The sequence below is a fragment of the Nipponia nippon genome, unplaced genomic scaffold (assembly GCF_047370975.1).
Source record: "Nipponia nippon isolate SJK-2023a ecotype South Korea unplaced genomic scaffold, ASM4737097v1 scaffold_18, whole genome shotgun sequence".
In the NCBI taxonomy this organism is placed as follows: domain Eukaryota; kingdom Metazoa; phylum Chordata; class Aves; order Pelecaniformes; family Threskiornithidae; genus Nipponia; species Nipponia nippon.
In genome coordinates, this window is record NW_028262334.1 from 1,602,260 (window position 1) to 1,618,022 (window position 15,763).

General features: G+C 53.0%; 1 protein-coding gene across 9 annotated transcripts in view; it reads right to left on the reverse strand.

Moving 5' to 3' along the window:
• SGSM1 (small G protein signaling modulator 1) overlaps positions 1 to 15,763 on the reverse strand; it is a 50,042-nt gene that overhangs the window by 15,974 nt on the left and 18,305 nt on the right. For 5 of the 9 annotated variants that reach the window (XR_015704087.1, XR_015704089.1, XR_015704088.1 and 2 more), the window contains exons 4-17: positions 11,465 to 11,627; positions 10,527 to 10,679; positions 9,888 to 9,955; positions 9,186 to 9,331; positions 8,549 to 8,680; positions 7,849 to 7,973; positions 6,776 to 6,838; positions 5,759 to 5,826; positions 5,158 to 5,321; positions 4,495 to 4,624; positions 3,175 to 3,354; positions 1,943 to 2,081; positions 690 to 754; positions 146 to 291 (exon numbers count right to left, since the gene is read on the reverse strand). Coding sequence is in view for 5 of the 9 variants with exons in the window: in XM_087754605.1 (XP_087610731.1) it covers positions 146 to 291; positions 690 to 754; positions 1,943 to 2,081; positions 3,175 to 3,354; positions 4,495 to 4,624; positions 5,158 to 5,321; positions 5,759 to 5,826; positions 6,776 to 6,838; positions 7,849 to 7,973; positions 8,549 to 8,680; positions 9,186 to 9,331; positions 9,888 to 9,955; positions 10,527 to 10,679; positions 11,465 to 11,627 (1,742 nt within the window). In the remaining 4 variants the exon portion in view is untranslated. The remainder of the gene's footprint in view (positions 1 to 145; positions 292 to 689; positions 755 to 1,942; positions 2,082 to 3,174; positions 3,355 to 4,494; positions 4,625 to 5,157; positions 5,322 to 5,758; positions 5,827 to 6,775; positions 6,839 to 7,848; positions 7,974 to 8,548; positions 8,681 to 9,185; positions 9,332 to 9,887; positions 9,956 to 10,526; positions 10,680 to 11,464; positions 11,628 to 15,763) is intronic. The other 4 variants (XM_087754607.1, XM_087754608.1, XM_087754609.1 and 1 more) reach the window with 4 other exon arrangements.

Sequence of the window (15,763 nt, forward strand, 5' to 3'; positions counted from 1 at the left end):
GCAGCCTGGGGCAGGCTGCATGACTTATCTTCTCCGAGAACTTCTCAATTTGCTTTACCTTACCATGCTACAACTGCTTAAGTGACGCTGCCCTGGCCATCCCAAGCTTACCACAACTGGCATGTCCCAAGAGTGTTGGCCCTACCGTGCTGTCCTGCAGGTATCTCTGCCATATGTCCACAGTTAGTCCCGAGCTGGCATTGCAGGGCACATCAGGAGACACGATGTTGTGGTTAACCAGTGCAGATAGGTGGGTTCGCACCGTGGAGAGGTGTCTGCAATAGGCCAGCCCTGCATCAGGCAGAAGCAAACATTCAGCCAGGGAACTCAGGGAGCCATGAGGATGAAGTGCAGGAGAAAGCTCTGAGGAATCTGGTCCCTGAAGGAGACCCTCCGAAGCCACATCCAGCCTAGGCAGCAAAGCAGGGAGTCTACTGGGACAGGTCGGTATCTCATCGTCTTGTACCACACCAGCACTGCTGCTCGCTGGGCTGAAGTCCGAGGATCAGAGTTCAGACGTTTGCTCCCAATCCTGAGCATGTGTACACAGGGCCCTGCATGCAACAGACTGGTCCCAGTAGCCTTGGCCACTGCCCTGCTGCCTCAGCACCACTCCTAGCCTGGAGCCCAGGACCTTATCCCTTGCCCATCACACATCTCAAGGCATCATGGATGTGACAAGTACTCACAGCCGTAGAAGGCCCGGGAGAGGATTTGGTACTTCATATTGTCACACAGGAGCTTCAGCGGAGCTCTGCCAATAAAAACACATCAGATGTGAGGAGAGGAAATGCTCCCATGCATTCCCTTAGCTCATGCTTTGATCTGACTGTTCCAGCTTTGCCTTCAGAGGTGCACCACGGGACCTCTGCTCAGCCTGGGAACAGCAATTCTTGCTGCCAGGACATGGCCACAGAGCAGCTGAGATGTCCCAGATGAGGGGACAAGCCTCACTTCAGCCTGGACATGGCTCACTGGCCCCTGCAAATGGTCCCTGGACAACCGAGCCAAGTGGGAGGCTGGAGACACCACTTAGAATCATAGAATCGTTAAGGTTGGAAAAGACCTTTAAGATCATCAAGTCCAACCGTTAACCTATCACTGCCAAGTCCACCACTAAACCATGTCCCCAAGCACCACATCTACCCTTCTTTTAAATACCTCCAGGGATGGAGACTCAACCGCTTCCCTGGGCAGCCTGTGCCAGTGCCTGACTGCCCTTTTCAGTGAAGAAGTTTTTCCTAATATCCAACCTAAACTTCCCCTGGTGCAACTTGAGGCCGTTTCCTCTTGTCCTATCACTTGTTACTTGGGAGAAGAGACCGACCCCCACCTCACTACAGCCTCCTTTCAGGCAGTTGTAGAGAGCAATAAGGTCTCCCCTCAGCCTCCTCTTCTCCAGGCTAAACAACCCCAGCTCCCTCAGCCGCTCCTCCCCAGACTTGTGCTCCAGACCCTTCCCCAGCTTCGTTGCCCTGCTCTGGACACGCTTCAGCACCTCCATGTCCTTCCTGTAGTGAGGGGCCCAAAACTGAACACCGTACTCGAGGTGTGGCCTCACCAGTGCCCAGTACAGGAGCACTATCACCTCCCTGGTCCTGCTGGCCACACTATTCCTGATACAAGCCAGGATGCCATTGGCCCTCTTGGCCACCTGGGCACACTGCTGGCTCATGTTCAGGCAGCTGTCAACCAGCACCCCCAGGTACTTTTCTGCCGGGCAGCTCTCCAGCCACTCCTCCCCCAGCCTGTAGTGTTGCATGGGGTTGTTGTGACTGAAGTGCAGGACCCGGCACTGAGCCTTCCTGAATCTCACACAGTTGGCCCCGGCCAACTTGCACCATAATTGCTCTAGTTCAGCCATCCAGCTGGGCTTTCACCTGTAACCCTTGTCTTATTTTACCTGTATTTCTCAAAGCAAGCAGCAGCAGAGCTGTCATACCTTTCATGGCTGCAGCCGTTGGATGGCCCACCGTCAGAGGAGCCACTCTGAGAGCAGGAGGAGCAGGAGGACTTGCGGGTGCTGGGCTGCCACATGGGAGGCAGGCCAGCACTCGGCGTGTCCATCAGGTCCTGGGGCACTGTAAGAGGGCAGAGAGAGGAGCATCAGCTACTGTCTGGCACTGCCCCGGAGCCACAGGTGTCAGGTGAGCCACAGGAGGTCAACACAGAGGAGATTTTTGATTAGCAAATGCAGCATCCCACACTCTTCCCAAGGAGACTCCAGCAACCAGGTAGGACCCACACCAGGTAAAGACAGCACCAGCGCTGGTGAGCTCAGGAGAAAGGAAAGGAAACAAAGAGCATTGATGAGAGAGAGCGGGAAAGAATCATCTGCTAATTAACTACAGTGCCTTCAGCAAGCTAAACTGCTGAGCGCCAACCAAAGCAGAAAACAAACGCCCCACCCAGAGAGACTCAGGTCAAGGGGCTGCAACAGACTGTCACACAGATGAGAAAAACCATGGTTGAATCAACCATTGCCCCAGGAAGAGTGGATCACTGGAAGAGAAAAGCCCCCATCTCTCAAACACTAGGATCCCATCCAAGATTCAGGGAAAGATGGGAGCATCCAAATCACAAGACAGGAGATAAAGACTTTGATGAAGAGGTTGAGAGGGACAGCAGGAGCAAGTAGCTCTTCATGTTGTCACTTGCTAAATCCCTGCTTAAACTCACAAGTGGTATCGCAATGGCCTCGATCCTGCTCAGGTATCGCCCTGCAAACCAAACAGGCGCAGAGCCAGTGCAAGGGGAACGTGCAGCCCTGAGCAGCTTGGCTGCTGTCCTGGCCTGGTACGGCCCCTGCCCTTCAGTCTGGGGCCCTCCTAGGAAAAGGCCATCATGAAGAAGGTGAACTGTGGAATGCAGAAAAAGATTAATGAAGAATAATCCTATTTGCTCCTCCTGGGAAATTAAATCATGGTAGAAATTCCAGGTTCCAGCTGGGAGAGGGTTTCCTCACTCGCCCTTGGTCTCACTGACTCTCCCTGCTTGTGATATTGAATAACTGATACCAGCAAGAAAAATGTTGCAATATTCCTATTTTCCTCACACTGAGCAGGTGCTGATGGGTCAGTGACTGTCAGCACTCACAGGGGACACCTCTGCAGGAATTATCAAGTGACAACACAGGCAAGCAGTAGTACCAGACACAAATGACAGCCACATTACACTGATGCCGAGAGGCCCCCAGAGCAGCAAGGGGAGGTCGGGACGTGATGGGGAGACTTGGAAACCATTTAGGGATCACCACTGTCTTGCTTGCAGCTGGAGTCCTTGCGATCTTCCCTCTCACAGCAGTGATGGAGATCACAGACGCAAGGAATGGATGAAAATTACCATTAATGGTAACTAGAGACACAGAGAGGACAAGGGCACAAATGAAAGGGGAGAAAGGAAGAATCTGTAGAGAAGAAAGAATTGATGCAGTTCCACCCCCCTCTGGGAAGATCCACAGGAACCGCACAGACTTTGATGATGCCAGCTGAGGAGATTGCAGTAATTCATTTCACAGAAAATTTGGCCCCCAGCATGGAATTTTAAGGGGTAGATCAAAAGGAAGCTACAGAAAAGAGCATCTCTATCTGCTATTTTAGCCTCAATCAGATTTTTATCTGACTCACTGAATTGTGTTAGTCAGCTAGAGGCAGGGAGAATAAAGTATAATCTTAACTGATTTTATGGAGGAGTCACAGGAGATGTGATTGCCCCTTTCAGGATCAAAAATATAGGAACAAGTTTTTGATCAAATTTCACAGCTTTTTAAAAGTACTCCACAAGTCTTCTATTGCACTCTTGGTTTTCCCCCTTAGAAAGTCATCTATGATGTTCCCAGAGGTCAAAAAATTGTTCTTAGTATCCCACAGAAGAGCGAGGACAAATGTACAGGCACTTCAGCCACGCACATTGCTGAGATCATTCACAACCAGACCTGAAGAGAGATTTCTGGTTTGGCGAATCCAGCAGCATCCTCTCCCTTGCCCTGTGAGCTAGAGAGTGAGGACGCACGGGTCAAGCCTGGCAGCACACAGAGAAGGGTGCTGTAACCTCTTCTTTGCGCTGCAGAAGCAACGCTGAAGGAACATAGCTGGATTTAGTGCAGCACTTGCCGTGTTGGCCTGGTGACAGCAAGAGAAGAATCAGCCCTGGAGGCTTGTGGTGGTGAAAAGTGACCCCCAAGGAACATGACCAAAGTGAACCTTACTACTGAAATTATGTGCAAGAATTTTTTTTCCAACCGTTACGGCAGTCATGGCCTGATGCACAGCTGCAGAAACAAAGGACTCGGTAGCGAGTGAAAGGTTAAAACAAAATAATAAAACCCCAGCCCATACATGATGTTGATTAAAAGGCAGCACTGTTACAAGCAAAGCCCATTTCTCTGGAAGCATTTCCTGGCACGAATTGCCCCGTGCCTGTCAGGGCTGCATCCCCGGCTGCTCATACACCCCGCGATACCCCACCTGAAACACTCTCTGCCAACGCACTCACCAAATTCAGACTGTGTCCCTGGGTAGATTATCCTGAAAACATAATCTGTGGCTTCGTCATCTTCCTTGTCAGACGCAGACTCGGAGGAGCCCTGGGGACTTCGTTTCCTCAGCTTGGGAAACACCTTCCCCTAGGTGAACAAAACCTGTCCTTCACAAGCCACCCCACGCTCGACCACGCAGGCCAGCGTGGTCGCTGCCTCATTTGCCGAACTCCTGCCCAACAAGAGCACGTGCTTCGTCAGCCCGGATGATGTTTGCATGTTCCCTGTGCTGGAGCAGCCTTTGGATTAAGCTTTCAATTACGTGGTGAATATATAACCCTGTTTGTGCACAGGGTATGTATAACCCACACAGCATGGCCAGGTCCATGAGAACCAAACCTACCACACCTCATGGCCAGCACCCCCGTACCACCTCCCTTCTGATTTGCCCAGAAGGGTCTGTTTAGCTGGTCAAGGCCATGAGCTAAACCAAAATGCCGTATTTCAAGCCCACCTTCCTTCTTAGTTTTGGGAGGGGGATTGTTCAAAACGCAGCAGCCCCTAACGTTGGGCAGAGGGTCCTCCCCACCAGCTCTGCTCTGAGACACTCCACAAAGGAACACCAGCAAGAACCTGCAGTCCCGTGGGCTCAGGAACAAGCCCGGTTTCAGGGTGCCTACCTTTCCCCGCTGCGACCAGAGGGGTGGATCCAGCTGCCCGTGGGGCAGGAGGCCATTCTCCAGGCAGGACAGGAACTGCAGTAAGTGCCCTCCTCTGGGAAACCGCAGCGGGGGCCTCTGAATCCCATCCTGGCTCACCAAGACAACCGTTCCACCGCTGTCTACTATTAGCAACAGTGACAGCAGAGAGAAGACACGCACATGAATGAGGGAAACATTACCAGACAAAAATGCAGAGGACAGGCAAGAAAGCTCAGGGAATTGTCTTTTTGGTGGGCGAAACAAAGAATTTCTTCCTTGTTTGGATTCTTCCCTAAGTCCATTACAAGTCTGAGGCCCTGGAGGAGGCTTGCCTGGGAGACCACACTCTTGAAAACCACAGCGCGTTGCTCTGCAGGGAGCGCTCCCCAGCCAAGCACCACAGCCAGGAGCTGGTTCAAAGGTTTTCCTAGAAGCACATACATAGCAGTGACCACCCAGAGCTCTGGACACCTGCCCCGGAGCTGAAACAAAACATCCCTGTAGGGGCACTCCCCAAAGACCTAATGAAGCAAGTGTCGGGGTGATAACACCCTCCAGCAGCTCCCCACTCTGGCCTTACCTTGCTGGTGACAGTGCAAATAGACGATCTCCTCCAGGCGAATAGTCATGGCATAGTCCCAGTATACACTGGAACAGAGAAAGAGAGGAAGTCGTGAGCTTCAGGGATGTAAGAGGCTCTGCTGCTGTTCACATCAGCTCCAGATCCTGCCTCCAGCTATCCTGGGACCAGGGGAAGCTACAGAAAGGATGAGGTCCCAGCAGCAGTGCGACTGCCACGAAGCCAGCCTGAGGCAGGGACAACATCCCTCCAGAACCAGTAACTGTCCCTACTACTACAGCTTAATCAGGGCAAGTCCAGTCCCATGTGTCCCAGCTGTTTCTCTATCCTCACACCATTCCCAGACATGGACAATGTGCCCACAGATCCTGGCAATTGCAGGGAGGGACGTAGAGCCCTGCAGAGCTGAGCACTCTCCTCTGGGCACCCTGGAAAGGACTCCTTGCCCTGCTGCCGTGCTGGGAGAACCCCATGAACCTGGTAGCAGCAGCCCCAGAGCCCCAAGGGAACATGCAGTGCAGGCTGAGACTGGGCTGCTGCTCTGCTGAGCTCCTCTCCCCAAGAGAGAGGGAAATAAACCCTTGCAATTTGTGGGTTTTTTCAAAGCTGAAAATAGATTTGGTCCCTGTTCGAGAGCTGCATTCCCTCAGCACAGGCACCTCCAGGTGACTGAACAAATCTAGAAAACGCTGGGAGAGCTGCTGGTCACCAGGCAGGGCAAAGGGCCAGAGAGACACCAGGAGGAAGCTGGGGAAGGGGATCTCGCCGGGACACACGTGGCCTCACGCAGGGTTTCATTGCTGTGGAGAGCCTAGCAAGAGCACTGCTCTGCGAGGGTGTCAGCGTTTAATAACATCCTACTTCTCTGCAACAAAGCAAATTTCCAGACTCTGAGCAGCATTATCCGCCACTTCACAAAAATAGTGCTTAAAATAAAGGCGTTATAAAATAGCTCACGAAGACAGTTAAGGGCGGGAAGGGGTGTGTGAGAGTCACTCCTTGTAGATTCATACTTACTTTGTCATCTGACTCCTCTCTTCCTTGGTCACGTCTTGACACTGGGAAGTTTTAGAGCTTAGGCTGATGCCCAAGTCAAGAACTCAGAAAAGTAGTGTAGAGATGAAAATAGCATTTTAGGGGGAGGGTAACAGGCACAATGGAACGGCCCAGGGGCCAAGAAGAAAGAGGAGATGAAAAGAACACAGGTAAACAAAACCCAAAAAACTACAATTGAGAATAAACAAAACTGAGAACAAGTTTTGCTGAAGAAGATCTTCACCCTAGGTCAAAGAATCAGTGTCCTAAACACTCCAGCTTTCCTGCAGCGTTTGCTGGTGGAAAGGGATTTTGTTTGCTTTGTTTCCTTTCTCAGGCAAATTGGGACCTCGCATGATTCTGTAGTTTGTTAAAAGGGTTGTAGTTATTAAGAGAAATGCCAGCAGTCCATAAGGCAATCCCAGGCAAAAGGACATGGCAATACACCCTGCCAAGCAAACTAAGCAGACTTCAGGCCCCCTGGAGGAACAAGCTCCAGGGACTCCATTAAATCCACGGGACTTTGAACACCTGCACGTAGGATCAGCTGCAGACAGCACCGAACAGCACTACAAAATGGCACACGCTCTGTTACCGAGGTATGGTTATCTGGGAACTGCTCGTGTTCCCTCTCTCTGCAGATACTCCTCCCCTGTTTATGAGCTCCTCAGTTCCCCAGATTAAAATAACCCTGATAAACCTGAAAGCACTGTGTAGTGCGTAGAGAGGCCACTTTCCTGAGAAAATCCCCGAGGGCAACAAATGAAACCACTTTGTGTCTTTCAGAACAAGCACCCCCGGTTCCCTCGCTGAACACTTCCCAGCAGAGACAGGCAATAGCACAGCATCTACACTACCTCCCGCAGCCCACCTCTCCCCCCACCTCAGGTCTCCTTCCCCATCCCTTCCCCTGTTACAGACTCAAGGATGATTGTTTCGCTCTGCAGTCAGTGGGAAAACTCACTGATGGCCTTGGACACCAGATCCAAACCCTGAACTTGGAGAACATTTGCCTCCCCTCTGCCCCGTGCTAGCATGCACTCGGAGCCAGTCACCTCTTCTCGTAGTCCAGATCCCCCACAGAGCTGTTCATCAGCTGGTTGGGAGTCCACTTCAGCGCCATGATGTCGGCAGTCTGGTGAAGGGACAGATATCCCGGGATTGCCTCCATGTCATCTCGCTTGAGAAGAGAAACGCAGGGAGAGAGCGAGCTGGTGAGAGCAGGCTGGAAGACGCCAGAAGCATGAAGCACCACCTCAGGCTACCCGAGGCTGAGCCATGACCTGGAGCACAGTCCTGGACCATAACACAGCCCTGCGGGCTGCCCCTGAGCCCATCCGCTCACCAACAGTGAGAAACCCACAGTGGCCCTGCAAAACCTCCCAGCAGAGACAACAGAACACCTCACCGGCTTGGAAAAGGGCCGAGAGCAGCTGCCCAGCTGAGGCAAACTTAACAGCTCCACCTAAGCAGGCTGCACTTCATTTATTTGACAAAAGGAACAGGAGGAGGGTTCTGTGGCCTCTGGTCAAGAGTGGGCAGGGAGAGCAGTCTGTTTCTACTCAGACAGAAGCAGAGCTCTTCCATTCCTCTGGGAGGATCCATGTCACCAGGACCTCAACAAACGCAGTCACAGCCTTCTCAGATTAGAAATGAGCCTGTGCTTTTCTCCATTCAAAAAGCAACTTGGGACAGAATTACCTGGTGGGGAGCAGAGCAGTACTGTAAAGCCCAGATGCCCCAGCAGGTACTTACCGGCTGCACCAGGACATTGTTCTTGCCATAGAGGAGCGTGGCTCGGGAATTCTGGTGCAGCGACTCCACGTAGTCCCTGGCAGACAGCGATGGCCGGTCATCCATACTGCCACTCGAATGCCTTTTCTGAATCTGGAAGAGATCCACCTACAAACATGAGGTCAGCACAGACGCATCTTGCTTTCAAAAAGCTTCTCCTGAAAGCTCATTCCCCCCTCACTTATACACTTAAAGTCACTACTAGAAATCTTTCCCTTTGTGTCCTCTAAGAGGATTCCTGGCTCTGGCCAAGCTCGATTCTGTACTTAGAGAAGCCCCAGGAGTGTGCTTTGTTTGCAATAAACAGAGCAGACTTCAGCTGCCTTTGCTTTTCGTTCATACGTGCTCTTCCCAAAGGGCGGAGACCCCATGATGCCGTGCCGCGTCGGTCCAGCACGCCTGCAGTCTCCATGGCCCAAGTTCCCAGCACTTCTGGCTTGAAGACTTCAAGCAAACTGCACTTTTCCACCTCTTCTCATCAGAGGGCTTCACAGCCCTTTTCAAACCGACAGAGCCTCAAACTCTGGTGAGTGCTGCCTGTGCACCCCAGGAGCGCTGCGAGGGGCTGTCGCTCCCAGCCCGCCATCCCCCCACTCACGCAGAGCGCCGGGCGCTTGGTGGGCGAGTCCTGGCGACAGTGCGAGCTGTGGATCCGGTGCCTCTGAACCAGTTCGTCAGCTGAGGGGTCTGTCCAGAAGTGGTCAGCGGTCTTCATCTTCGTGTACTCCAGCGCACAGGGCCCCACTGCACAGAGAAGAAAATCACAAACGTAAGGAAGTCATCGGTGTTGTTCCAATGATTGTGGCCAGTTCCGAGATCCCCGGAGCCCAGTATCTTGGAGCAGAGGTGGTGGGACAGCAGGCAACAAGCACCAGGCTTAGCGCACATTGCTGCTGCATTGTGTAACAGCAGTGATGAATTCAGAGGGGTCAGCCGGCCCTGGCAGCGAGCAGTAACCCACCACCCAACTGGTTATGTGCACGCCAAGCCCTGCCTTGCAGCACCACACTGCTGCTCAGGCCCTGGCCTCGGCCCTGGTTTGTGCCCATCAGTATTACTGAAGCCTGCGCAAGAAAAGGAAACCCCAAGCTCAGCCTTGCAACTCTCCATCTCTATTCACTGCTCAGCAGCTGGGCATCATGTGGTCTTTATAAGCACTCCACAGGGCTACCTCTCCAGGGCTATTAAGTTTTCTGAAGTTCTTACTAGAAAACAATTGCATTTCACATCCCAGATCACAGAACTGGGAACACAGGTTTGGAAAGCAAGCTATCAAAGTAGGGTAAGAGGAAAATGTTACCCAATAAAGATGCAAGAATTGGCCCATCCACAGGATCCATCAGGAGAGCTTCTTTCTCATAGTACTTACTAGAAGAAATAGAGAGCAGAATGCTGTAGCATTTCAACCCCCTGTGACTGCAAAAATGATAGAGACAGTGGTTTTAAATCACTGTAATGACCGTCCCTTCTCTTTCTGTATCACTTCTTGATGGAGAGAGGGCAAGAAGCCCGTAACAGGCTGTTTCTGCTAGCCATGAAATTCCTGGAGAATAGATGCCCTCCTGCAGCACGTTGCAAGCATCACCCTCTCCTAACAAATCATCCCCAGCACTGGAGATGACACCTCCCCAGGACAGGACACCTCAGCATGCAGTTTCCAGAAGATAAGGGCGATGCAGTCCCCAGCAACCCAGCTGTCAGCAGAGCAAGCGTGGCCTGCCTTTATTTTAGGGAGCGTACGGTGGCCACCATACGCAGCAAGGTATCGGTGAGCATCCCCGTGCTGGGCACAGAGCAACACAACTGGCCTGTCCCATCCAGGGACTTCTCTGGCCCACTTGGACACAGCTTGGCCAGCAACACCTCCAGGACCATCGGAAGGGGCAGATGTTGGTAGTGAGTTGGGAGGGGCAAATGGTTGGCCTGTGCCAGCACTCACCTGCTATTTTCTACCAAGTAATGCACGATTTTATCCAAGACCTTTTCAAAGAGGGCAGTGCGGATCCAGAGGTGCTTGATGGCTTGAGGAGACAGGTTGGGCAGCTTCGGCATCTTGCGCACATTCTCCGGGATGCCCTGGACTTGATTTCGTCTTTAGAGGTACAAGGCAAAAGACAACAACATCACTGGCTCACGCAAGAGCCCAGGGCGCTCACAGCACCTTGTGGGGCACGAGGCCAGGATTTCAGCGGTGCTGACTGCGGTGGCTGGGGGATGCCCAGGGGACTGCCTGGGGACAGGGCTCTGGAGACTGCTCCCTTCGTCTAGTCCACCCCTGCTCCAGAAGGCCCATGTCTGCATTTGAAAACTGACTTCAGCACGTTGGTCTCCCACTGTAAAGGCACTCTAGAACAAGCCTCTGCCTCAGCAGAGTCCTCCAGCCCACACACCTTTCCCCCTGGTGCCTAAGGACAGCAGTTCACAAGCAAAGCTGCTTATCTTAGGATGGCATAGAGATTCCTGCCCCCAGGTAGCTGCACCATCTCTCCCTGGTTCCTGTCCAAGGATGAGTAAGCCACTCTCAAAGAGAAGTTGAATTACTGCAGGTTCAAGCCCTGCACATTGAGGCGAACCAAATTTGGTTCCAGTTGGCTTAGTGCACTGGTCCATAAACTGTGACAGTTCAGGAGCCAACATGCTTAGCTGTCCCTGAAGCATGAGAGAAGGGGTAGAGGAAGGAAGAACTTGTCCATCCTAGCTTAAACCACAACTCACAGTCTCCTAGAAAAGCAAACAGACACGACTCTGCTCCACTGAAAGAGCAATTCCTCCTGCAGAGGCTCAGGTTGGACATTGCGAGCCACAGCCATACCCAAACTACACACCCACACCGAAACGCGAGCGACCTGGGGGATAACAGCAATGCTGGTGCCTTACGCATTCTCAATGAGCTGCTCCAGGTCTTGCACCTTCTTGCAAAGTTCCTCTGCCAGAGGAAAGCTCTTGCCCACCTTCATAAACAGAGCTGCTATCTTGTTGCTGCGCAGGAATCCTGCCGCCCTCCGCTTCAAGCCGTACAAGACACAGGCTTCCACCGCAGCTGCAACAAAGCAAAGTTGTTACTGAAGCAGCAGAAGTCGGAGCTCACGGCACAACAGGCAGCCTCCTGCTGCGTGCATGACCTTGCTCCGCAGCGGGAACATTCCCCAAGAGGAAACCAGTGCCATGTTCTATTCCTGCCCAGGCAGACAGGAGATTAGGGAACGCAGATGTCTTTTGACCCAATGCAGCGGACAGTGGTACGGCTTTTCTGCCTGCAGAATCTTCAGTTCTGCTGACTATACAGAGGTACAATTTCAGTTTTGCAAAACAGAAAAATTGAGGTTGGTGACATCTATTAGAAGTTCGCCTAATCTGAACAAAATGGCTAGTTTGATGGACGTAAACATGAACTGTGGGTGTGCAAAGACGTACGTACTTCAATGGAGAGTTAACTTGTGCCTGTTAAAGTAGATCCAGGGTCTTCCTAAAATCACCTGAGAGGGACTAGTCAGGCAGATTAACTTGTCTTGGACTCACTTATCTGACTAACCAACAGCCTAAAGAGACCTTACTGGACTGGTGATGAAGTGGGAACATGCAGCTTTCGGACCACAGAAGTGGTACCTCTGTGTCACCAACAGCGAGCAGTCTGCGCTGACGTGCCAAGCTAGCAGCCTGGACTAGGATTTCTCAGAGCACTTTGTTCATTCATAAAACAGAGCGGGGAAAAAGGACGTGGACTGGTGTGCTCACAGCCCTTTGTTCCCAAAACGCCAGGATCTGGCTCCGTTACATGATACCCTGAATGCAAACAAATCGATGCTAACGCTGGGAAATCTCAGCATGCACGGAGGTTGTATCCTGCTTCCAGGTTTGCGCCAGCACAATCACTGTTACCAGAGGGGTGATTTTCCCAGCAGAGGAACGACCAGCTCATGGTGTGGCAGTAATCGCATGGATCTGGACCTGCCAAGAGCCCGGCCATACAGAGTCGCTCAGGTTAAGCTTGTGGGAGTAAACAGCTTATCTGTGGTTTAACAGCTTGAAGCTAAGTGTGGCTGTACACCGCACAGCGATGCATCTGGCTGTGCTCCCCTGGCTAAAGGGCTCTGAAACCATTTCAGGTGACCAGTTTGTCTATGGGGCCAGCAGCCCCAGCTAAGCCTGGGACAGAGAGCTGCCTTTTGCAGTGTCATTGGGGAGGGCACTGCCAACAGCGCACCACACTTGGGGTCCCTCTGCAAGCTCAGCGCACGAGTCCCTCTCCTTTCTTTCCAGTGTGCTCATCAGGCCAGCCACCATCATTAATCAATGGGCTAGACAGAAGGATGGGATGTAAAACTTCTCAGACAGCATATTTTACGGCAGAGAACATCCCCACCTGGCCTTCAGGAAAACATCCTCATCAGACATGCAGCAACTAACAAGGAAGCACGCTGCATCTTCTCCAGGTAGGATAATTACTTTGCTATGCAGACAAAGAGGCTGACGTTCTCCTCGCGGGTTTCTTGCAGATTATAGAGAAACCGAACAACTCACTGAAGATTTCCCTTCGGCCCAGTCTGAGGGATGGGAGCAGGAGATTTTGGCCCTGGCTCCCTGTGCTGGGATGGTCCAAGCAAGAAGGAGAAAGATCAGGAGCGAGAGACAGGTGCACTGAGGATTTCTAAAGCAGCAGAGGAAATGGGGCCTTTTTTTCCCCAAAATCTCAGTGTTCACACAAACATTTGCCCAAAAAAACTAAAGGCAATAGAGAACCTGGGGATAAACCACAGGCAACGCCAGCAGCTCAGTCTGGCTTCAGAGACCCTCCCAGCTCGGTGGTGACTCGGTTGGCTCTTTGCAGCTGGTACTCGGCAGTAAAGTCCCTGTGTAAGGTTTTGCCTAACTCCCTGCACTGGGCTCTGCCGAAAGGCAGCGTCAGGCACTCACCGAACCACAGTGAGTGCCCAGACAGCACTGGCCGCCTGCCCTCTCCTGCCAGGGTCCCTGCCTGGGCACACGGTGAGCGGGGAGCCGAGGGAGCCGGCTCTGCTGGCGATGGGAGACGGCGATGACTCCACAGAAAGACGCGCACACGTACAGGCTCCACCAGCAATCTGTGTGCCGGAGTCCCCTGGGAGGGCTCAGGATGGATGTCTAGTGTCAAACACAGACTTATTAAACAGGCTGATCAAAGCACTGGAAAATTACACGGACCCACAGTTCTGCAGGCTATTGATCTGGGCCTGACAACAAGCTTTCTGGCACACGGGCACCCCTCCTTCCCCAGGAACCCGGTGCTGCAGAGCCAGCTGCACTGAGCCTTCCCTGCAGCAGCCCAGCAGATGTGATTCGCCTCTCCTTTGGAAAGGCATTTTTTCCTACAGCTGAACAACTCTATGGAGACATTTAAAAAGACATTTCATGCAGACCCATCAACATCAGCTCCCAGGGCTGAGAGATGCTCTCGTTATCTCTGCCCTGCTTAGTGCCATGCCCGAGTTCACCGCTGAGCGGGCAGGGCGGGTGTGCAGCATCTGAGGTGCTGCGAGACACGTCCTGTGCTAACAGCAGAAAAGCAACGCATTTGGGCCAGCCAAGTCCTGCTCACCCAAAGCCAGCCATTCAGAGCCGCTGGATGGATACCTAGTTTTTAAACAAAGCCCTGCACAAACCCTCCTGAAGTCCAGAGGTGCTACAAACAGCACGGCCCATGGATGGATGGGTCTTCCTACCTGTCCCAGAGGACTATTTGCACCTGCAAAATAAGACCAGACTGCTTCATGGCTTTGGGACCCAATGCAAGAAGACCCACCCCTCCCTCACACACACTCAAGTCACCCCACCCCACGTCCCTTCATTCATTTGTTCTATGCTCCAAGGCTGAAATACAAGTGACCGACACAAACAACCCTACCTGCCTGAGACTGCACCCGGTCATACCCATTTTAGAGTGCCCAGCCACGGAGCAGGCATCTCCCGAAAGCTCAGGCAGGTCTCTGCTGCTAACCTCAGCAGGGTGGAATAGCAGTCATCAACCCCAGCCAAGTGGGGTCAGGAGCCAGCTGGAAGTGGAACTGCAAGCAAAAAAGCCACATGAACACTAATCCACAGCGTTGTTTTTGGAGCGTAAGGTTACGCTGATATACAGCTGAACAAGCAAATCACAGCAGCACCTTCAAAACCTGGCGAGAAGCCCTGCCTCTCCACCAAGACTGAACCGAGGGTGAGGTCTCCGTGGGACCACACTGCCAACGCCAGCGCTCTCCCAATGGCACTGGACTTCAGCCCCAGTGTCTGCTGCCAGCACTGGGCAGGGCACCATCACTCCCTCCTCCAATTTGTATTTTTGGGGATTTCCCGGTTCTCAAGCAGCCATCTCCAGCTCTTTGGAGGTGGCCTCAGCCTCCGCAGCAGGCACCAGCCTGGCCAGGTTCCCATGCTCACCTGATGCAGCTGGGTGCCGGAGCTGCCGGACATGGTGCAAGAGCAGCCCTGGATTTGTGGCATTCCCAGCTCTGCCAAGCCATCTGTTGTCAAATCAATTACGCTGGCAATCAGCAACTTATCAGGGCCCAGTTTTCTGCCAGCTGCACATGGTAACAAGAGGCCAGCAAGGCAGTGAGCCCAAAAAGCCCCTCTGTGCCTCGCACCCACCCTCGTACGCCAGAGAGAAAAGTCATGCAAGCAAGCCTGGGGCAGGCAGATGAGGTCTCCCTGCCTCTGCTGCCCACCAAAATGCCTTAGCAAACCAGGCACCCTCTGCCTTTGCCGGCCCCCAGAGTGCCGTACCGTAACAAGGCACTGCACCCCGGCCAGCACAGGGACTTGCCAAGGGCCCGCCATGGCTCCCAGCGCCACAGGGGGACCAGCAGCCAGGGCTGCCTCCCTGCACAGGCCGCCCTGCAGCCCTCCCGAGAGACCACCTCTGCTGGGCACCAGGTGCTCGATGCACCGTCAGTTCCACTCCGGATTTCCAGCAGATGAGCGAGAGCACTCGTGCTTGCGCAGGAGAGCAGCAGATCGCTTTGCTCACGTCATGGCCAGTGCATCCCACCTCCCTGCCAGCTAGGGAGCAGCACAAGGGAGAAAACCCGGACTGCTGAAAAGCCTCCCAGCACGCTCCAGCAAGACAGAGCCTCCATCAGCATCTGTCCTCAACGCCAGCCTGAACCTCTCCCAAACACTCCTCCTGCTGGCAAAACTACGCAC